General features: G+C 38.8%; 1 protein-coding gene across 1 annotated transcript in view; it reads right to left on the bottom strand.

The window, feature by feature from the left end:
* Window positions 1-5,714: 5,714 nt before the first annotated feature.
* gria3b (glutamate receptor, ionotropic, AMPA 3b) overlaps window positions 5,715-24,408 on the bottom strand; it is an 82,827-nt gene continuing 64,133 nt past the window's right edge. Inside the window, exons 11-16 of the mRNA XM_053323369.1 lie at window positions 21,849-22,222; window positions 21,199-21,397; window positions 13,376-13,623; window positions 9,492-9,606; window positions 7,778-8,025; window positions 5,715-5,939 (exon numbers count right to left, since the gene is read on the bottom strand). Of these exons, the coding sequence (XP_053179344.1) occupies window positions 7,780-8,025; window positions 9,492-9,606; window positions 13,376-13,623; window positions 21,199-21,397; window positions 21,849-22,222 (1,182 nt within the window). The 3' untranslated portion in view covers window positions 5,715-5,939; window positions 7,778-7,779. The remainder of the gene's footprint in view (window positions 5,940-7,777; window positions 8,026-9,491; window positions 9,607-13,375; window positions 13,624-21,198; window positions 21,398-21,848; window positions 22,223-24,408) is intronic.

The raw sequence follows: 24,408 nt of genomic DNA, 5'->3' as shown, positions 1-24,408 counted from the left end.
ACAGTCAAAGATGGCATAAATCAGTACAGCACACTCAACACTCATGTGCAGAACATTTGGCTCGGACCAGGCAGGACTTCCTTTTACCTACACGGCAGCGGCATTAATCAAAGTGTGGATTCAGCAAGATGCTAGAAAGGCGCCACAGGGATATACTGTAAGTCCATGCATACTGGAGCTGTCATGCAGTACTTGCAGAGTTTGTAAATATATTGTTCCATCAGGTGCTGAATTTATTTGAGATCTGGGAACTATTAGATCAGATTTAAATAAAAATCCAACTTAACATGATATGTTGTAACTGTTGCCTAACAAATGAATATATCTGAACAGCAACAGTCATGTACTTTCAACCATTAATCCCTTTAGTTGTTTGTTGGTATATTTTGCAACATTATAAGCAGCATATTAATAAATGGTCTATAACACATTATGATGTAGGTGTAAAAATTCAGACATTTTAACTTAACTGTATTATAATGTATATATGTATTTATGTATTTATAAATACTTCCTGATATTAATCAATGTTTATAACATCTGTAATTAGGTATGTCCCAATCGTGGATTTTGGTCCTTTAATATTAGCTGCCTACTTAATATATGTCTATACTTACAGTATATGTTGATTAAATATGTAGGTGGAATATGTTTGAAATAGCAGACGTCCAAATATACTTGATCTGCAATACTGCTGGTCCTGGTTCAAAATTTGTAGGCTTAAATTACATAATATGAATGAATGTGACTCCTGACATTAACATGATGAGCTCGGTTAGATTGTTTCATTGGGGAATACTCAGTGTGTAATAGACCATTTATTAAGTTTTAATACACTGTTTAAAAATGCCAAATAGTATATGGTTTATTGTATTTCTGGGAAGATAAAGATAAGTGACTAAATAAAGATGCTATGATGATAAAGGCAGCTACAATAGATTTTAATCAGCCAACAATATCAAACAATTATTTTTCTTTTCTGGCCCTCAAAGTCATTTTATAAACTCAGCATATTGCACCAACACTAATACTGTGAGGAGGAGAAGTAAATTTCTCCACAGAGCCTCAGCAATTAATAATGTAATGCAGCTGCAAGATATTTTGTGTTTTGAGCAAGGGGTTCAACATCTTCTATAAAACTCTCCCTGAGCACAACTTTCACCTTCTTGGATGGAAATGAAAGAAATGTAGAAATATTATGACCTGAGGTATCACAGAGGCAAGGCTTAGGAAGAGTGAATACAACACTGACGATATGTTATGGAACTGGAGTTGAAAGTGGAGTTTTTCTTTAATCTGCTGCTACATTCCTGAACTAGAGAGTCGATGTGCTCACTCTGACTCTGACTCTGCTTCCACTTGGTCAGTCTCTCAGCCTGAGCAACCCTTGCCATCCTCACCTGACCTTTCAATTAGAGCTGTTTTTGTTGTTAGAGCTGCAGTTGTGTTCTGTGTATTTCTGGATTAATTCTCTATTAAATCTGAAGCCTGAGTCTGTTGTGCACAAAAAAATCTCACGAAGGCAGCTATTTCAGTGTGATACTAAAACTGGCACATCTATTGGCAGGGATCACAGCGATATCAAAGTCATATCATGCATCTTGCCCCTTCAGGTTAAGACAAACTGTAACAGGATCTTCTTTTGCTATCTACATGGTATCTGTGAGTCAGACCAGCATTACTCATCGTCTGGAGTGGTGAAGTTTTACATAAAGGGGAGACATAGCTCCAAAACGCGGTAAATCTTTTATGCAGCTGGTGATGATCTTGTTCAGTGGTGGCCAGAGTTCACGCAAATTGTTATCTCTTCAGTACAGAATGCTAATAGTGTTTCTGTGATAATATTTGTTTTTTTTTTGTATCTCATTCTTTCAACTCTGCCCCAGAGGCTTCACATATGATATCCATGTGTCTTCTTGTTACATCTTTATTGTCTTTGTAGTCATTAAAATGTGCTTTAAAGAGCTGGAAGAGCAGCAAACCAGAAATTGGAAAATGAGGAAAAGCAAATGAGGAAAGTATGAGAAACAGCACAAGTGCATGATTCTTTTGATTAATCTTAGTAATCCATTTGTCAATAAAATGTGCCTTTATTCATTTCATAGAGCCCTTGATGATGTCTTCAAATGTTTTGTTTTGATCAATGCCAAAAGATCCAATCAAATCCAGAGACATTCAGTTTCTCTGTCATGTATTATATGTATAAACCTCAAATCCTCTCATTTTTACTTTAACAATGGCTAAAATTATTATTTGATAATCAAAATAAGTGTCAGTCATAATTGTTTTATGTCAAAAGTCAATGCACAAAAATTTTCCTGAGCTGTTTTTTTGAATAGCACTGTACTGTAAGTGTTTGGGAAGCTGATCAATGTCACCTGAACTTAAATGTCAAGTGCGGTTTTGATTTGCCAGGACAGCCTTTCTCAGGTGCTCTTGAAGATAGTTGAAGAGTTAAAGTGTAGAAAGGAGGGAAATGGAACAAATGAGTTGGAATGTGATTTATTCATTGTGTCCTTGGAGAGAGAGAGATAGGGTGAAAGACTGCAGTACACTGCAAAGTGAGGGAGCTAGTGAACCAGAAAGCTTTTTTTTTTTTTTGCTGTGGCAGTAATCAAAGTAACCTGCCCATGACATGTCCTCGTTCAGCCTTTAGAGTTTTCTCCCTTGCCTCTTTTCTTTCTCACGCACACTCTCTTACTCTTCTTTTTTCCATCACGCACATACACACATACAACCATCGTTCCCTTAGTGGCGGAACCCATGTTAGATCAGATTAACTTTCACAGCCACAGGCCCGAAGAGGCAGCGAGCACCAGAAGCCAAACTAGTCTTACAGTTGCACACATGCAAGAAGTGAGCAGTGACACATACACAGCGAGGGATGATTAGTTGTCCTCTGGTGGAAGGAAATGTACTCTTCTGGTCCTGTGATTAGATTAACAGTCCCTTTCCCCATGTCACTTTCTGAATGAAAGGCTTCGCCCTAATTGCTTGTTGTCTCTCACTTTTTTCCTATTCTTTCAGGACAAAAATCACCACTGTGCTGCCCTCTTTGATAGGTGACTAAACCTATTCCACAGAATAGTCTCATGAGCATCATGTACTGCAGTGCAGTGCCATTCTCGTTCACCACTCCCCCACGTTGTGTTGTTCCTGTTTGAAAGCAGTCCAGGCATAACAATGAAAAAAAGAGAGGCACTGAGGCAAAGAAGAACAAAAAGCAATATCCTTTCATGCTTTGTCAGAAATGGGTTGTTTGGATTGTACAGTAGCATTTCTACAGCCCAAGTCTGTTCCACAGGACTGGTGCAGTGAATAAATCCTGAATCATAGTGTAGTGCATAGTGTCTGCATCCAAAAATGAAAAAAAAAAAAAAAAAAAAAAAAAATCCTGGTCTTTTGCCATGTTTGTTGGATTTGTTATTTGAGCTGTGGCAGGCTGGATCTCTGGAAGGAGGAATTAATTTTTACCACACAATGCAGACCTAGAGACCAGCAAAATGACACAGACTGTCTGGGCAATCCATTGTGTTGATTTACTATACAGTATATGTGAGAATTTACACTGTGGGGATAAGCAGGGTTTAAATGATTAACCATCCCTTTGCTGCATTTATTTAAGTAAATCCTGATGAAAATGCCCTCCCTAAAATATAGTTTTCATAGCTGGAAACTTGTGCTGGAATTATAAGCTACACAACGACCATGTGCCGTATGCTATGTAAGCAGTCGGTGGTTATAATAATACGTTATTGATTGTGTCACAAAGCATCTTATAAAGACAGAGTGAGAGAGAAAGATCACATGCCCGGTGAAGCTGTCAATGGAGCCTTCAATCAGTAGATGCAAGGAAGAAGAGCGAGAGTGAAGCAGATGGTGCTTACTATTGATCCAAAACATGCACACACACTTCCACTGACTAATGGCTCAATATTGGACCATTATAGGAAAAACTCTTCTGTTTGTGTATATGTCTGGAAGGGTCTGGTCAGGCCACTGGCACTCCACTGGTAACACACTGGACTCAAAATATGCAGCGTGTTTAACCGGAGCTGAGATGTGCTCCTGAAGGCCACACAATTCTCCACAGTGTTTTATTTAACATGGACCGCTTCAAATAATGTTGTGAAATGATATTAACACAGACACATTGACCACTTTCTGTACATTTTTATTTACAAAATGTATTAAAATTCTCTGTACAGCGCCTCACTAATGAGGTTCAGCAAATTATGCATGCATCTCTTGCTCTTTTGTACTCACTACTATGCCTGGCGATTTTAGTTTTGCAGAAGGTGAGACTTACAAAAACGAAAAAGGTGAAACAGACTTACAAAAGAATAACCAGGGCTGGATTTCTAACGTTAACCTAAGGTCAGTATGTGAGTAGCAGAGCTCATCAAGCATCACTGATTTCACATGCAATTTCTTAGAAAAGAATCAAGAGAAAAAAGGGAAACCAATCTTTCATCATGTAATATAAATAATTCTCATTTATCTAAATTTACACATCTTTCTCAAGTCATTGTTTTTCTTCACATTATCGGTTTCATTTTTTTAAAATACAAAACTATCTGCCCATGGTTTCAGGTGATTAGATAATTATCTTCCTAAATCCTATGGAATCACAGTCTTTTTGAAAGAAAACAAATTATTACAGCAATATGGAAATGTGCTAAGCTTCAGGACTCTCCCTGGTATAACCTTGTATAAATCTATTTTCTGTTGTATTCATATATTTTTCTTTTTCATTTACTAAGTATAGTCACCAAACACTGTAATGCTCATTAAAGGAAATCAAATTATAAAGCAAACCACAGATCATTGTAAAATGTGCAATTGTTAAAGAAAATGGTAAGGTAATCCAAAATACTACGGTTGAAAAGCCATTACTGTTATCCTTTAATTGGATTGCAGTTAATCTACAATTGAATTACCCTTTTTGTTTGGTTTTACTTTCATGTACAGAAGACTTGAATGACTCTAGACTTCAGGGAAAAACTGTTTGGAGCGACAAACCTCTGTGAGTTAGTGCTCCTTTGATATTTTACAAACTGTAAATCACAAACAGATTTCATAATCAAGCATGAACACTTTGCTTTACGCACTCATTGTCATACAAAACACACTCTTGGCAGTATTGGAAGTGCGTATTGTGACCTGGTTCTGTAGTGCGTAAAAGCCAAACCAGATCATCTTCTTCTCTTCGTGAGTCCCATCATACGTTTAGAAGACAATGGCAGCAGCACCAGAGTTTAGAGTACAAACAACACACTCATAATTGTTTTGGGTTAAATGGCATTTTCACTCAAATGAGATCAATCTGTCTTTTAAAACAAGAACAAGGTCACTATGAGTGACTTACAGCAGTATAAAAGCTAATGTCTAATAACCAGTGTCTTACAGTGCACTGAAGAGATCTAATAAACTTATTTTAACACATAACCAGTGAAAATCTGGCAGCAGAAGGATGAAGAGTAATCTGATCATATTGATTACAAGAAACCAATTAGACCCTTGTTATATAAGATTTGTCTTCTGTCTGGCACTTCAAAATGTGCTTAGGGTTGCAAATGATGGCTTTAGTTCTCTCATTCATTGTAACATGTCAAATGTACTATATATATATATATACATATACATATATATATGTATATATATATATCACTGCACCAGTCTTCTGTTTTATATGAGTTTCAAGCAAAAAGCAATATCATTGTGAGTGAGTTGCATTGATTGGACTCAGAGTTCCATAAGGCACTAAAGGGAGGGAACCGCATTGGCTCTTCCCATGACCAGTCCAGTCGTGTCGTCATTGCAGATTATCCTGCCGTATCCACCGAGAGGATTTGGCTCGATGCTCAATCCCTGTGATCCAGTCCTTTTTATATATGTTTAGTCACAGTTGTAAGGGACAATGGAAATGTTTCCTAAACCTGTGTCAACATACAGAACAAAAGCAAAAATGGCAAGAGTTGAGGCTTCATGTCAGGCAAACTGTGTATAACTCATGTTGGGTAAATACAGACCCCTCGACATTCTTAAAGATTATATATGGATACAAGAAAATATATAATACGCACAACGTCTTATCTTGTTCACTCAAGTTATTATCTTGTGTGAATTAGATCTGTTGCGCCCACAAGATGGAAAAACTTGTATAAAATATATTGTGCACAAGAGAAAATATGCTGTGCGCACAAGATAATATCTTGTTAACTTGTGCACGCGACATATTAAGATAATAATATCATGTGCATGTAAGATAAAAAATATATATTTTGGAACTTTGTGGGAACTGTGCATATCTGTGACAGTGAATTTAAAAAGTAAAATTTAAAGAGTAGTAAAAATGAAAGAATAAATCAGTAAAAATACTTGTAAAAGTACAGTTTATTTCATCCAACTAAAAATAAGCTGATTTTTCTCTAACTACTGTATCTCTATTGCCTCTATCTGTTGTTAAGCTCCTGAAAACTTGGTATAAAATCCACCAATCAACACAAGTTAAAGTTAAGAAAAGTTATTAATAATTTAACATTCAAAATCATCATCTGGATGGAGGGTGTAGTTTGATCAAATATGTAATAAGTAAGACACAGACTGAGAAAACATGTTTTCAGGGTCTGTTGTTGTGCTGTAAGTACAGCTGCACTCCTGTAAACAGACATGCATGCTTGCATATTTAACAAGATACAACAGAACACACATCCAATCAAACACAAGAATAATCATTTATATCAAAATGGTGTGAACACTGTCTGCTTCCCTTTGGCTGGTGCATTGCTTTAGAATTGCTTGAGTTTAATACTAATTTTATTATGAGTGGGCTTACAGTAGGTGGGACTACTTATTAACTTTCTACAGAAGAAATAGCCCCTGTTCACAGTGTATTCTGTGGATTGTTCAGAGTAATGGGAAGACAGGTTTTTAAAGCTCCACTTACAAATATTTTAAATTAACGATGCATTGAATAACTATGTGTAATATGAAAGTGATCGCTCATAGTGACAATCCCGAATTATCACCCATCTCAGATGTTCCCCTCAGCTTTACCGAGCATTTTAGTGTCATTTGATTTATTGTTTTGGATTTATAGTCCCCATTTTTACTGTTTGGGTTGAGTCTCACAGCTGTCGTCAGTGTTTCCAGCTGAAGCAGCCAGCTGTTTTCAGTAGGACCCCCTCCCCCCCACTAAAAAAACAAAAATAACTGATAACCTACCTAGCACCAAAAAAAGATCAAGTTGATGACTAGCCAGTGAACTTAGTGTGTAGCATGTAGTGAGACATGCACATAGCTAAAAGAAGAGTGCATATTGGACTTACTAGAGCCAGAAGATTGATGAATGCTAATGTTGCTCAGTGCCTGCTGGTTGCTATAATTAGGAACTACTTGCTACCACCTTCACTATATAAGCTTTATAAGGTGATAATATACCAATGTTGTGTTTCCAGGTTCTTCTTCTGAACTCAAGTGGCAAAAAAAGTCCATTTTAAAATAACTGTACATCGTGCTTTAGCATTCATGTAGCCTGAGGCACTATCCATGACGCTATACGTTACAAGGTGCAAAAAATATTTAAAAATATTTAAGTAGGCATGTGTGTTCTGTTGTATTCAACATGACAGCCATGAACCATTTCACAAACAGTAGCAATTCAGAAACACATATAAATGAATAATTTACTCTAACTGAAATGACAGGAAGCTAAATGATTCATCTCTTGTGGTACTCGGGGGGGCTTGGAGGACAGTAAGGAGATGCTACCTACCTCTAGATCTTAACGCTCTCGGTTCCGTATACGTTGTAGCCTTCTCTGTATGTGGCAAAGTTCTGGGTGTTGGTCGGGGGAGCCGGCTTAAAATTCTGGGCATTCTTGGCCAATTTCAGCCGTTTGGTTTCTTGTCTTGATTTATAACAGAACTCTATCAGAGCCACCATCATGGCCAGCCCCAGCCCTCCAACCAGAATATAGAAGACACCAGCCACATTGCTTAGGCTGAGAGCACTTGTCTTGTCCTGGGGGAAAGTGAACAAAACAGTTAAGAGTTTTGCAGTGGAGCAAGGACAACAGAATAAAATGCAGCCTGTATCCTTCAAACTGAGCCTCACATAGCCTTGACTGCTTTAGTAAATCATCATATTCTATCTTACTGGTGCTACTGATGGCAGATTATGGATACTAACAGCTACAAGCAACAAAACTGAAAATGTAATGAAGTTTCTATGGTTAGCTCCTATAATTTCGTCTGAACTGATTTTCCTATGGTTGTCACTAAGTTAAGAGGACCTTTAGACTACCATAGTCAAACCATTCTCCACTAAGGAGAAAGAAGCCAACTCTTTAATACACTGTTAATCTGTTGGTGAATGTAGAGCTTCTCCTTCCTTACACTACATGTATGTAAAGTGGCTTCTGCTCTTGACCATGTTAGGAAGCTGGTCAGTATCGCATAGGTCGACATCTCTGTAAATCCCTGTCTTTTCAATCCTCTTAGTGACATGTACGTATAACTCTCATGGCAACATTGTCATACAGTACAGTCAAATTCATAGTAGATGAAGTATATCTCCATTTAAGTTAAAAAAAAACACTAAAAATCAAACCATTTTGCTGCTGCTTACCTACCAAACATATTCATTAAAAATTTGTTCATTAGAGTTTTACTATTTGCAGTTTAACCCTATGAGCATGGACACATGTTGACGCTATCTGACGATCCAAACCTACAGTATAATCTGAGACATTGGTTGTATCTCAGAGGGTTAAATAGTGGGTTTATTACATTCCTCAACTTCTTGTGATGTGCAAACAAAGCCTCTAACCTCAACTCTGAGCAAGCCGCAAGATTTAGAGGACACCCTGCGGCACATTCGCTGCTTAGGGAAGTAGAATTTGTGTAACTCATCACAATAAGAGGCTTTGCCTGTGCACCACACCACAGGAGGCCAAAGAATCTAATAGACACGTCTCTATGCAAACTAGTAACAACACAAATAAATCAAATTTTCATTAACAGTTTGGTAAATAGGAACAGCAGCATAATGGTCAAAGTATCATGAATGTCAAGAGTGAAAATGAGCAAAAATAGCATTTATCAACAACTGGTAACTGCTGTGATTCAATTGAAATTTATCTTGACGGCACTTTAGCAATTTCCCCATAGCATTATCATTACAGTTCTTACAAAAAAGAGAGTTTCTACATTTTATATTGCATAAAAAAGTTTCTAATTTATATAGCATAAAAGAAAAAAAAAAAGAATTTGGGGAAGCAGTGCCTTGTATTAAAGCCACATGTACACTGTGTTACAGTTTGTGGCAGGGCAAAAATTAAAACACTAAAAAAAAAAAAAAAAAAAAAAAATTATGTGTAGCAAATGAACAAAATGTATACTATAGATGTTAGAGAAGTCTTGTCTTGCATATGAACAGTACGTCAAAATGCAATTTGGAATCAGTACAAAAGACCTGCAGCGACTGACCTTACTTCCAGAGTCCTTGGTTCCACATTCACCCTTATCGTACCACCATTTGTTTTTCAGCTTGTCTAAGATGCCTTGTTCACTGAGTTTCAATACTGCAAGGTTTACAGGAGTTCTTCACGTGGGAAATAACATAAATAACATTATATTATGTTATTTTATGTTATTCAACTTTTAAACTACTACATACTTTACAAAGCGATAAAGCAGGGCTCCTGGCTATCAACATCACAGAGAGCAGGCATTCTACCTATTACCTTTATAACCCCTATTCTAAAGCCAGGACCTACCCATATCGCTTTGAGTAATCGGCAGACGCTGTTAGCAGGGCGACAAGCAGGTACTGAAAGTACGATCTGCAGGTCTATGAATATCAAAAAGCACTTGGGTACATTGGATTAGGGTCAGGTCATGAATTAAAAGGGGTTTCTGAACAGCATTTAACAAGTTCAGTCCAACAGGAACTTTGTCTTAACAAACAAAAAAATATAAAAGATAGAGCTTTTGCTTTTTCCATTTCATAATCACTACCTTAACATACACAATATCATACTGTAGCAAATTCTGTGATGGCTAATACTACTGTCATTAGCATGACAACAATCAATTCTGCAGGTGCTACAACCAATTTCATATCCAAGAAACTATGCCCAAAAGTGAAAGCTTAATTAATTCTTATGTGTTTTATCCCGACATATCGCTAATAAAATCTTATCTTCCAATTACACCAGATTAGTGTCAGATGAGTGCATCCCAACCAAACTGCACAGAGCTACAGGACAAAGCTCAAAACTATCAGTGGAATAATGCATCTCTTATTTGCCTGTAGCTGCATAATATAATGTATAACACTGCTGTTTCTTGTTTTTTACATCTGTAGCAGTCACATCATCATGTTGTATTGTACTGTATGTTAACATAAAACATAATTTATTGAACAAAATTACAAGGGAACAAAAAACAATTGTACAGTGGAATGAAGATCGCATTTTGTGGTCATAAACTAACCCTGGACCATTTGTGGTTCAGGTCAGTCTCTCTGAAAAGCAAATTGGAACCACAGAGAAATAGTGCATCGATAAATAAGTGACCCGACTACTCCCTGGGAACAATGTCCCCCAAGGGGATCTATGCAATGCATAATGCACTGAGAGAAGATTACACCACTGTATATCCCTCATAGCCAATCTTGAGAAACGGATCGTGAAGACCGGATCATTGTCTTGGCTCAGAAAGACATTGATTAACAATGCAATTACCCTGTAACATGCTCTGTGTCTGAAACTCAATCTAGGCTGCACTGTGTTGTGCCGGGGGGCAAGAAAGTGTTAACTGTGAGTGAGTGGCTGTGCATGCAGCTGTGTGTATGATTATATGCATCTCCTGATGTCTGTTGGAACATGGAGCTATGAGTGGGATGGGGCCAAACAATGCGCTGTTTGGAACAGAGCGCTCTAGGCCACTTTATTCTGCCTAATCGGGCCTTTCCACTGAGTCCTGGAGAGCCAAAACAAGCCAGGAAACAGACAGTACATACCTGTGCCTGATAAAAGATCGATGACAGCACAAGAGACAGCTGCTTTCAAACGGCTCTTGAACAAGTTCTCAGTTGCACAGCAAGGCTTCCTGAGCTCGCTCAGTAACTACAGGACATAGCAATGTTAGCAATGCAAACATTGAAAAGGTAGACTCTTGAACATTTAAAATAAATAAATAAAATCCTTTCCAAAAATGAACCACAGTCATTTAGGAAGACATGCTTGTGCTGATGCTATTTTGCTATTAATGTGATTTTATGTTGCGTAAGTATTCATTGTGGACCAGGCCAATCCATGACAAATGATATTAAGAAAGTAATGGTGACATCTGCTGTACACAGGACATTGCATCTTGTCTGTTATTCAGCCAATTAACTGACCTATGACAGCATCATTTGTCATTAAATTGACCTGCATTGTAAAGAATATAATGCTGCTGGCTTGTACGTCATTTAGGGAAAATAGAACAATGCTTGATAGAAATATCATTCATCATTCAACAACGGGGGAAGAGGGAAATATCTGATGGTCAAAAAAGGTCAGAGCTGGGTTATTAATGACTTGGGAAAGGAACTGCATCTATTGGACTCAAACCACAGGTGGATCATCAGATGACCCATTAAAAGGAAATCACAAGTCTTTTGTTTAATTAGAGTTCTCACGTTTTCCTGCAATGCTTAGTCCCCTCAAGACGCCGCTGTTCCCCTTGCTTTCCTTTCGGCCTCAGCTGTGCAGCCATTTTGAGGCTTTTGCCATTAACGAAGAATTTGTCATGTTGGCTTTAGAGCTTACAGGTTCTGGGCCAGTGTCATGGATATAAAGCAGCTGTGCAATCAATAACTGCAAAGCCATCTTTTACAGGATAAGAGATTTGTGAGGGAAAGCTGGAGATTTTAAACTTTTTTGATGCAAAATAATCTAATGTTTACTGGCAAATGAAAGCCTATCTTCTTGTTGATTGACACGCCTAAAAATGCTTCATCTCAAACTATCAAAACTACCTAGACAAAGTCCTCACATCTGAGACCAGGTGATCTGCCCTACAGATATGAAAGGATGAATAAGCAAAGCTCAACCTTTCACAACTGTAGGGCAGCACATTCCTCATAGTCTCCTTCTATTAATTCCTAGAATTCCCAGTAAATACAACATAGTCATACAGAAAGAAAATCCCTACCTTAAATTTTATTTGCACTGTATTTAAGTCTGAGTACACTACAATTACAATAACTGCCAAGAACATTTATCTGTTGGCTAAGCAAGGGCTCCTTAGTTTGATCTGAGCTGTTAAACAGTGTGGTCAGGGTATCAGTTAATTTGGTAATCTGCTGTAGGGCAGCAGCAGGTTGATTGAAGTGGACAGTTGGTTTGGTTATGGTTGGGTTGTTGTAACAGCCTTGCCGATTACTCTGCACTATGGTACCCGATTGTGGTGACATCGAGGCTGACCTTGGAGTCACCTCCCCCGCTGCCGCACTCTCCCTTGTCGTACCACCATTTGTTTTTCAATTTGTCCAAGAGGCCTTGCTCATTCAGTTTTAAAACTGCCAGGTTAACAGCATTTCTTGAAACGATAAAACATAACTTGTAAGAAAATGCACAGGTCCGTGAGAAATCTAATGCAAAGTAATAATCGTATTAAGCATAATAATGATAGGTCATGGTAGTGAGACTACCACTGTCTATGCAGGGGCTTACGCACAGAATACTATCTGTTAATCAGAATGATCTAGGAAAGGACAAATTGTTTAAAAATTTAAGGAATATGGAAAGATAAGAAAGGCTCATATAAGGTAAAGACAGTGTTAAATCTTGGAAAAGGTGGCATGAAGGGTTACGTAGTTTAGAACTGAAGTGTGCGGGATGGGGACACTTGTCATTGAGAAGAAAAGTAACAACAACAAACATCATGCAATTAACATTCGTCACAAGTGACAGCGCAGCTTTTAAAGGCTAAATTGAAAAACCATTGAACTGTTAAATTAAAAGTGACAACACAACAGTCAGGTAGGACAGCACACGGGACAGAAGGAGAGATCGAAGGAGAGAGAAAAGCAACAGTAAGAGAGACATTAATAATGAAATGATTGTTAGCGTTAGCCTTATAATCTGGATTTGATTCCTCCACTGTAAAGTAACAACTCTTAACACATATATAAAACTCTATAAAAAGACATTATTACCATTATTAACCTTTGTATCAAAATGCACCGTGGCATACTACCGTTACCTCCATGTCCACCAAAATAACAAGAAAAGGAAGAGAAGAGAATGAAAACAAGGGGACATCAGGGTAGGTGGAATACTATAACAACATGGAAGATATTGTTATATTATCCCACCCACCTTAATGCTGAGCCTTTCGGCGTCGCCACACCGTAGCCTTTAGAGTCGAGGTTCCCTCCAACTTTCATGGTGTCGCATGGCTTCCGCTGCTCGATATACTCGTTCATGGTGGACTCAAGGAGAAAGGCGAACTTGCCTTTTGACTTTCGTACCCGGGCTACGCCATCGGGTGTGGTCTTAACAAACACTGAGGGCTCAGCAGATTTCATGTATGACCACATCTTCTCATACACTGCTATTTTGGATCGCTGTACAGGAAGGAAAAAAGAGAGGAGAAGTAGTTTAGAAACCCAAAAAACATAAGTGTTTAATGGATTTTGTAGGATTTTTTTTGTGCTTAATGATCACTTGATTTAAACTGGCATCATGAAGTATTTATAGACATCTTTTAATGTGGCTGTGTGATATCTTTAAATACTTCCAGGGAATATAGCTGGTGGAGTTTCAGATCATGAGGCACAAAAATTTACAAAATCCATTTCTCCTTATCAGCATAAATGTACTGATTTAAACATTATGTTGCCGCTTGAGGCTCAAATTCACTGAGTTTGAATGAGAATCACATACTGTATCACCTGTATAGTAAGTACTATCATGCAAATTGGATTTTTTGTGGAAAATCTAACATATGTATATCAGTGATTTGTGGGCTTGTTCATGCAAAAATATTCTCAATAATTAAACTTTTGTGACATTGAATTGTCGGTAATGATCACTTATATGAAAAGTGAGCAAAAGTTTTGGATCAGTATGTTGAAAATTCAGCTGAGTGAATTTGAGCCACAGTTGATTGACTCAATTTTAACTTGTAGAACTTATTACAGTCATTCATTTCAACAATACTGCCCCTGATGTTACATCCAAACTGTGACTCAGAGGAAGTGCGCATAGGAAGCAAGAGAAGTGAACAAGAAAGCGGGTTACACAGACACAAGGCAACCCATAACAAAGTGAAACAGATGAGCATTTTTCCAGCGCCTGGGGTCAGGCTTAGCGAGCCTGTAAAATCTGAGAGAGTTGAGCACTATCTATAATAAGCATCAATTAAATTATTCAATGCTGCTGGATTTATTTTGGCATAGGCATTTCACACTTTGAACAGATCCTGGTCCAAGCAGTGATGAGCCAGTCCCTGAGTGGCACTGTGTGTACTGCAGACTAGATCCCACATAAGAAAACATACTTTCTTTCAGTAAAGGCCAGAAAGAAATTGCTGGGGTTGGACGATTTTCAAGAACTGGCTGAATAAAAACATCTACTATCAACCAAAGGCTTTGAAAATGGAAGGACAAGCTGCTGATATACCAATATCTGCCAGAGATACTTTCTAGTTAGTTAAGAAATCTTCCCTCACAAGGTCACAAGTCATTACATTACCAATGAAATAATTAATAATCATCAATAGTAATCAACAAATAAGCAACATTTCTGAAGAAGTCTGCAGCCTCGCTAGTGTACTGAGGCACAGTGCTTTGAGCTAAATGCCAAAATAGTAGGATTCCTCATCTGGGAACCATGCCTGTCTGTACAACAATGTATGTCAATCCATCCAGTAGATGTTGAGGGATTTACCCTCTATGGGGACCATGAATGTGTGTACAAATTACCATGTAAATCCATCACACAGTTGTTGAAATATTCAATTGGAGACCAAAGTTGTGAAGAACCAATGGTTGCAAAGCCACTAGCATGGCTAAAAACTGACCTGATTATGGTTCTGATGATGGTTAGCCATGCTACTGCTGCATCTGGCTTCTCAAATTAAGTATGTTTCATGCCATGGTAAAATTATATATTTGAATGTTTGTACTTTCTTCTGACAGTGTACAGACTTAACACAATATTGAAAAAAACAAACTACAAGGTAATCAATAAAGGTATTAACAATATTTAACAAGGTTTAACGCAGTCCTAATTAACAAGTCGTTCCCTCAGTTATATGAAGTTCCTGTATTGTAAAGCTCAGCTACTGAAGTTGAAAATCAAGTACACTTAAGTAAGTGTCCATGCATACTGAGCTCTACGTCCACACATAAGGAGCAGTACACAGACTCATCGCTGTCCTGAATTTTAAAAAGCAAGAGCATATCCATCTCTAATGCATCCCTATTAATAAACAAAAGCATTAACCTTGACCTAATGGAAGTGCTTTACTGGCTTTATGTAATCACATACAATTTGTTTGTAGGCATCTGTCATGGTGCATCAGGCCAAGGGTGAGGATGAGATGAGACAGCAACAAACACAAATTAAAAAGTCTGCATGATGAATGTTCCCTGCTCAGATGGAAAAGTTTAAAGTTGGGACATTGGCTGTTGTATTTTCATGAAAATACAACAGCTGAGGGGGAAACAGTCAGAGTTAGATGTGATGTTTTTGTTGATAAGCCTGTTAAATGTGTTTCAATTTGCATGTGTCAGACATCCTGAAAAGGACACTAGTTTTAGAGGACAATTTCCCCAAAGACCCAGGGCTCATCTGCTAGGCAGTGGGAAAGCTCCAGACGCCTCTTCAAATGAAGAGAAAAGAATGGATCTGGGCATTGATTACTGACGACAGAGTGTGCTGCCTCAGTGCTTTATGAAGTCAATTCATCAATATCAGAGTGGGGGACAAAGTGCGACCAAAACCTATTCCACTGCAACTAAAGTAACCACTGCGATGCTTTAAGGGGCTTTTTACATGAGAGAAAAAACAAGATACAGTGAGAAAGCCCAGCAGGGAAAGAAAGATATTTGATTATTAACTGTTGGTGCACAAATGTGCATTCTCACAGAAACACACATACACATTTCTACACATGAACACATCATAACTGCATTGAATGTCTGCTCTCATCCCCTTAAAAATGTAATCATTCACATTCCAGTCTACGGTGGTCATTTAAAATTCAATTACGGAACAATGACTGCGAGAGTCCATCATCAATGAACAATTTGTTGAGCAATTATATACTGCCATAGATACAGCTTTATACATGTGGTTCTCTTTCACACCATATAATGGCCCTGTTGGAACATACAGCTGTATTCAAAATGAGCTCCCAGCCAATTAACAGGGAGTGGCTACATTTGAAAGCTATAGAATAAACTAAAGAGACAGGAGTCTATGTTGGGTAACTTGCAAATGGCATTACCTCCTCTTTTAAATGTCTTTCTAGGTAATACTAAAACAGTCATAATGATGCTATATTCATAATGAAGCACCTTAATAGTGGATCTTATCCAACCCTCCCACCTACACAGGCGACACAGTTATATCATCTGTGTAGGTGTTTTTCCTGCTAGTCCATCTGAATCAGTGGGTTTCCTACTGTTTTATAAAAGTCAGAAAACAAATGCAGGTCTCTTTTTCTTGGTGATGGCATAAAATGAAGCTATAGATGCACATGATCTTAATCAGGACACTGAAATTAGGTTCAACTATGGACCATTAGCATTTTTTAATGGGAAGACAATATCTATAACTATAGTTGTACAGATACAGTGCAGAGCCTGTATGTTTGAAATGTGTTTTCCCGAGTGGGGGTGTGTAGGGTCCCCATTTGAGAATGCCACCAACCTCCGAACAACCAGGGAGAGGATATTCATGGTATCATTTTTCTTTGTTGTACTTTTGTCAACTAAAAATTGATCACAAAAAGGTTAATGGTGCACTTGTTAGAATACAGTTGTTCATTTACGCACCCTGCAGCTAGCAACATTAGCATCTATTTGAATTCATGTTTCTGGCCATCAAGTCAAATACTTGCTGTCCTTATAGATCTGTTTTGGATTCCATCAGCTCCTGAGGGAAATATCTGGCTCTTTAGCTGGTAATCGCTCCACTATGTTAATCAGCTGGTCTGTTTGCTACTGTAGTTTGGTGCTAGGCAGGTAGTGTACAGTAGGTTTTGGCCAAACAGTATGCAAGCAGTGAATGTTCATGTTTTAAATGAGTGACAATTTAAATCATTTAATACTCATTTGGTAATTAAAAAACCCAAACAACTCATATTCACAAGTGTTAGCTCTGTTACACTACAAGAAATGACATTTAATTGATACATTTTACACAGTTATGGTTGAATGAACGCACTGTTGTTGTTGCCTTAGAATTTCTCTATTTTCATTGGTAAATGTATAGTTTGAAGATTTTGTTAATCCAGAATTCGTCTGAGAGGGGACAAGTGATTAAAGTGCAAACTCAAAGAAACTGCCCTCTCCATTCTAAGTAACCACTTAATCTGTATTGATCCTGCGGTACGTGTAGCTCCTCCACACCTGTGTCCACAGACCTCCAAACTGCAGCCTATTTTTTATTCTTCCTTTGGCATCGCATACTGCTTTCATTACAGCCTTTCCCCAATACGCTTCACTGCTTGTATATCTAAATGCCATCTCCAAACACCCACCAGTACATTTCCTTCTACTTAACTTGCCCTCCATTTTGTTTGTGGACATCACCACTTTCCCTCAATATCCTCTATGCCAGGTCTACCTGTATCTCAAGTATGCAGAAATGAAAGTTGAGGCTCTGGGGGTGTACTTTGTCATTGAAGTGCCACATGCTACGCCCTGAATACCAATTGCTCATCTTTGATGCTTGCTCTTGGACTCCAGTAGCTCCTTCCGCGCCTGCTGTTGTTGCTCATCTAAAGTTCCATGAGGCCCTCTGAGGACACTGCTTCCCCTTAGAGGTTACGCCTATCTCACACTAGTCTATCATCACTTTTGTCAGCTTTCTCTTTTATGCAAACAGCCTGTAATCTTTATAGGAGCCTCCCCTTCACTCTGCACTGTGCTGAAACACAAAGTGACACGAGCTCAGGGAGTTGTGTTACAATGTGCCGCATACGATTTCAGGGCAACCTAAGGATTCCTTGTATAAATCTCCTTGCCAGTTTCTCTTCATGCAACCCTGGACTAATGCAGGTCTGCTCTGCATAAAAAAGCTACTTACTAAACATTGTGTTGGACCATGCAAAAGCTATAGTGCCTGTGCCACAATAGTTGAGACGTGAAATTGATTTTCATGCTTTGTAAAATGCATTGGTTGCTGCACTCAAGCTGTTGTTCCCATCCTCACCACATCTGCAGATCAGTAAGATGCATGATGTTTGTTGTTGAGACTTTGGATAACGTATCGTCTTTTGAGGGGAAGAGAAAACAATGTTGCAGTCTCATTTCTCTGTGCAATTATCATTCTTTCATTGTTGCACAGTTAAATGAGGTGCATGAAGGGACAGCAGCGTGGTTGTCTTTGATGGTCTCACCCCGGTCTTTACACGTAATTAAACAGCCACATCAGCCCATTTTATCATCTCAGCCATTATTACTATCCAGCTTCTCCTACAATGTACATTTCAAAATGTAACTGAGCCAAGCCTTTTTTTTAATGGAATAAAACCTCATCAAGAGGATAAACATGGCCTCAGTGGCACAACTCATCATTTTCTAATCATCCAAAACACAAATATTCAGCTGACTGCATGAAAAGATCCATGACAAGAATTAAAATGATGAAACAAACCACAGTGGTGCAGCGGCGCATGACAGCTGTTATGTTGGGGAAGAGCAACACAAAGCTTGAAGCTATCCAGCTTTGTCTCAAGGTAAAGAAACAGACAGGCTGAAGACAGAGGAGAGAGGGTGCCCAAACAAGCAGGGTAGTCTAGGGAAGAGGAGCCAAGAGTGGGTTGAGACACACTGCCAAGCGCCTAGAGCCATTCAGTCTTCCGCTGGGCACGTCAACGGGCTCCCAGGCCAGCTGTCCTAGTTGGTTGTGAGCATCAGAACCAGGAGTTTCTGGGGGATCTATACAAGCGCCTCTCCTTTTGAAAATTCCTGCACAGCTTCGACTCATTCCCAACACCAAATGAAGACACAGACAATGCTGTGAATACTACCCATTTTTCAGACACAATAGCCATTTGACTAGCTTAAGGGTTCAAGAAATGGACTTACAGTACATCAAGACTGATTATAGACAATGGTTTTAATTCAGTCTTTCATTAGGGATTTATTAAAATATAAATCTAAACATAAACAAAGAGAAAGTACAACATATATAATATTGTATGTATATACTCTATGTTCTCTTTGTTTATTTGGTAGCTCAGAATTTGTATTGCTGCGTCTTACTTTTTGTCTTATCTTTGTTATCTTATTTAACTTTGCTCTATTTCTCAGGCAGCTTTGTAAAATAAACCAGGTGAAATCATCAAATATTAAAGCCAGGGGTGTCAGAGAAGATGGCATATGTCTTGTTTGAAACATCGGACTCGATTTAAAATTTCCAGCTGGCTGATGCCGTATGGGTCTAATTAAGCCTGAATGTATTTCCTGAAAAACAGATCTGAAATAGAACTTGAACTCCTATTAATCAGTGTGTTTTTTTCCTTGTCAGCCCTCTACAGCTTTAATTAAAAGTCCCTTGGAATAGCAGCTCACACATGTCATTTCTTATTTGAAGACTTGAGGATGTAACTAGGACACTCATTATACAGAACACAAGAAAACTGCGAGTCCCCGACTACCTCTAAGATTGTTCTACCTGCAGATCTGAGGTGGTTCTATTGTCAAGCTAGAAACCTAATCTGTAATTGGCATCCATCAACTCTGTGACACAAAGACATATACAGCACTGTGTATACACCTGTGCTGCAACTCTGATGAAAGGAAAAGTGATGACAGGTTTTGTGAGTTGCTCCACGGAGAATAATGTGTTGCTGTCATACACGTCACATGCCATGTTTCCCAGGATATATTATCTTCATAGTCCTTTTTTTACAACTGTCTCCTGACAGTTTACAGACTTAAAACAAAAGTCTTTTAAAAATGTAACATTGCACACTGTATCTCGTCCTTCTTTGTCTGAAAAAAAAGATTGCATATTTGATTGTGCATTTTGTTGTTCTGAGCATTTCAACCCAGGGGTAACACAAATGAATTGCTCTTTCTGCCAACAGGCTGCAGCTGTGAAACATATGAATTGTTTCTTTCCTGCTGATGAGTAATGAGGGAGTGTAAGATAAAAGACTGTAATATTGCCTTTTCGTCATCACCGGCACAGTGCTGTTTCATTAATTCTTTTTCAACTTATTGCGCTGCAAATGCAAAGGATTGGACTAGCGATGTAGCCATGCCAAAAGCAAAGACATCTATGAATTTCAGAATGAAATATGCAGGGCTGTTAAACTGCTTCCATAGCAAGCATGTGCTGGGCTTTCATTAACACACTCTCGCTGCAGATTTTAGTTAATTTATGCCTTAATTGCTAGGCTAGTCCCTCATGCCATTGGACATATTGCTTATTCCATCTGAACCGTCTTTCAGACTGCTCTGTTTGACCTACAGGGCTCTTCTTCATCAGGTCCAATTTGCCAGCCATGGCCAGCTAGCTAATTATATTTCATGAGCTGACCCCTCTGAGTTTGAGCCTGATGTGGTTCCTTTGATTGGCCTCCTGTTTTTATCACCTCTGAGTCTTCCACGTTGTTATCACACTTTCTGCTGACAGCCCCAGTGCCTCAAGGTTGCACGCTGCAGTACTGCCGCATAAATTTCACGTTCATGTCATGAGAGTTCAAGAACTGCTTCGCTGTCAACATGCCTCATTTGGAGCAATCTTGTGCAGGTCAAGAATGTTGCTTTAAAGGTATAAAATGGAAATCCTGCAAGGAGGAGTTCATCAAGGAATTTAAAAATCTTTTTATGGTTCAACAGACCTGATGTGCAAAATGCTTGGGTCTTTTTGAGATGAAAGTAAAAGAGCCACTTGCTGATTAGTCAGTTGGTGTGCGTGTGTGTGCGTGTGTGAAACCAAACTGTTGCATGACTCACCCTAAAAAACTCCTTTGTGGAGCCTGAGTCCAGAGTGCCATATGCTATCTCTGTCTGCTTGGCCAGATCTTCTGCACTTTCTATAGGAGAGACCATCCTCTCCACTGTTAAGAAGGCAGCCAGGTTGGCTGTGTAGGAGGAGATGATGATGAGGGTGAAGAACCACCACACACCACCAACGATACGGCCTGACAGAGACCTGAGAGAGGGCGGGGGATGACAGGGAAACAAGGAATGTAATTACTTGGTGACATGTGGTGCCTATCATCTGCTAAGATCTACCAGTTGTGTTTGCAGCATCCTAACAGCAACAACATTTCCAACGAAAGTAGTACAAATTGTAGAAAATGTACTCTAATCCAAGCCTTTAAATAGCTGTGAAACAATCAGGATCAAAGTTCATTTCATAGCCTGAAGAAAGTATTGACAAAAGCTTTTTAATAATGATCATTTCAGCAAAAACTGACAAAATCAATTACACTTATAGTAATGGCAATAAATATGAATGCCTAAAGGAAAAAGACATGCTTGGGTGACTCTTTGTACCTATTAAGAACACATCTCATAACACAGAGATAAAATTTCATGTAGCCTATATTTTTCTATTCTGCACTGCTGTCCAGTCCTGGTGTTATTTGGAGCTGACCCACCTGGGAGATATGTCACAGCCCTGCTGCATGAAGGCGCCCAGAGAAAACCAGAGGGAATTGAAGATGCCAAAGTCATTGGGAGGATCAGGTGGTGTCTGTGGGTCTTTGGTCTCATCCTGTTCCTCAAGATTCCACTCATAAGGACTGAATCGACTGACCAGGAACAGAACCACGCTCACCCCAATATAGGCAAATACAATACACATCCAGATCTCATAGGCCAGTGGGTCCAGGAAGGAGAAAACGCCAGGCTTGGACTTTTGGGGCTTCTTTATCATAATGGAGATGCCCAAGCTCATAAATGGCTTGGAAAAGTCTATCACCTCCTCTCGAACCAGAGTAATGGTGAGAGGTGCAACAGCTATATCTGCTCTCTGGAAACAGGGACATGCACAGCAAGCATTAGTTATGACCTGCATAAAGACTCATTTTAAATGTGTATATGTGTGTGCGCGAGCATGCGCATGTGTGTGTGTAAATGACTGGAGCTGATCGTTAGCTAGAGGAGAGAGAGGGAATATAAAAGGATGTTGTTATCACACATTTTACATATGATTATAACAAACAAACCACCGACTGCGACATTTGAAGGCAGGCTGAAAAACACATAGCACACACACACACACACACACACACACACACACACACTCGGGAAAAATAGAGCATTTCACAGTGTTATGACCTGGGATGGCAGCTAATACATCTGAGATTCATACTGTTAAATTAATCAAAGTTTTTACTGAAATGTGGCCACATTGTGGGAGGTAGAAAGAAGGGAAAGCTCATGGAGGCACTGCAAGACTTTCAGAGACAGCTTGGAAAAAAAATCCACCAAAGCAGATGGGTGATTTGAGTCATGTTTGACCAAATGCTTCCTTAATCGGGACCCAAGGAGATACAGAGGGGAAAAAATAAATAAGTTGAGCAATTTTGAAGTACAAGCTGTTTCAGAGTATATCTCACTATAACTTTTCCTGTTTAAGTAACTTAATTTTTTTGCCTTAAAATGCAAAGATGTACGATATCCTTAAAAAGCTGCTTTCAGAGAGTAACCTGTGTTAATAATTGGCAGTGATTTAAATACCACAATGTTAAAAGGCTGCTGTACAGAAAATAGCAAGCTGTGGCTGTGCAGACTTAATCACATGCCATTCAGTAGGCTGGATTTCCCAAACACAGCTTATTCTGGCATTAGCCTTTTTTTTCCCAAGCTGTTTCTCTTTATCTTCCTCCTTTGCTCTGCTGCTTCAATCACATTATATTATCTAAACACATCCATGGAGGTGGTGCTGCCTTTTTGGAAATCACAATGGGTTTCTTTGTAAAAGCAGAAGAAAATAATTAATCACATTAGACAGTGTTACTGCAGCGTGTGTGTATGTGATTAATTAAATAAATGCTTCTCTTCAAAGGAGCCGCTTCGTGAAGGAAAATTATTTGCATTGTGCTCTATTGTCTTTTTTTGTGTCGAAATTGAGAAAACATTGGATTGACGCAGGCACAAGCAGAGACTTTTTTTTTTAACAAGGTCAAACTAGGAGCAACACAAATAGATGCAATAAACATGACTGTTTTCTTTACCCTGTCAACACAACATTGTGAAGGGCTATAACCATTTAATCCTCGTGCAGGCGTAACCAGCACTCAATCAATGCTGTGCGAAACAAAGCAATAAAGAGCAGCCTCGGGCCTAACCTTTAAAAGACAATTAAAATCAAATTAATTTACTGGTCAAAAGGTCAAAATGTACAAAAGTATTAGTCCTGGCCCACCTGCTGTAAACAGGCCTGGAAAGACTTGACAGCAATGTGATTGAGGATATTTTTTTCACCTTCCATCTGCAGGGAGTGGACTTTTCCCATTTGAAAGATAATTTGGTGGCAATAGCACATCAAACCAGGCAATCTCTCAGGCTGATAGTTGGGAAATTGAACAGATGAGAAAGCCTAACGCTCATGCATTTTGTATTTGGCCCCTGTTCAACTATTGTGGAGAAAGGTGGGGAAGGGGGGTAATTTTGGAATGCTCGGGGTGTTGCGAGAGCCTGCTCACTCTGTCAGATGTAAAACACGGCATGACCCTTTGCTAATGTGAGAGGTTCAACCTTTATGGAGCACAACACATATGGATCTTGTTGTTCCTAACCGCAAACCACCATTTAGCTGTTGATTCGAAAGCAGATTTTCTCAGCTGTGAATTTACAATGTGGCATATTCATCATACACATCAAACATTGGACATAATTACACAATCACTTCAAAGGCATACAATCTTTCATTCATCAAAGTGATTACAGTGTGTTTGCCATATGGACTCATTGTTTTCATGTACCTACCTCTGTTTGCGTCTGTAAGAGAGAGAGCTTTCTAGGCTAAGCAAGAAAGATTAATTGCAATGAACAGCACTGAGAAATGATTTCATTTTCTCCGTCTCAAGATGATCACCAACTCCCCAATGCTTGAGGCTGCATTTGACAAATTCACTCACAGCTGAGCTTCCTGAGACAGCATTAGACTTTGAACTGGGCAAGAGCTGATGAGTTCACAACGAGTTGGTGATA

This window comes from Scomber japonicus, chromosome 8, assembly GCF_027409825.1.
Source record: "Scomber japonicus isolate fScoJap1 chromosome 8, fScoJap1.pri, whole genome shotgun sequence".
In the NCBI taxonomy this organism is placed as follows: Eukaryota; Metazoa; Chordata; class Actinopteri; order Scombriformes; family Scombridae; genus Scomber; species Scomber japonicus.
This window is presented reverse-complemented; position numbering and strand designations above follow the sequence as displayed.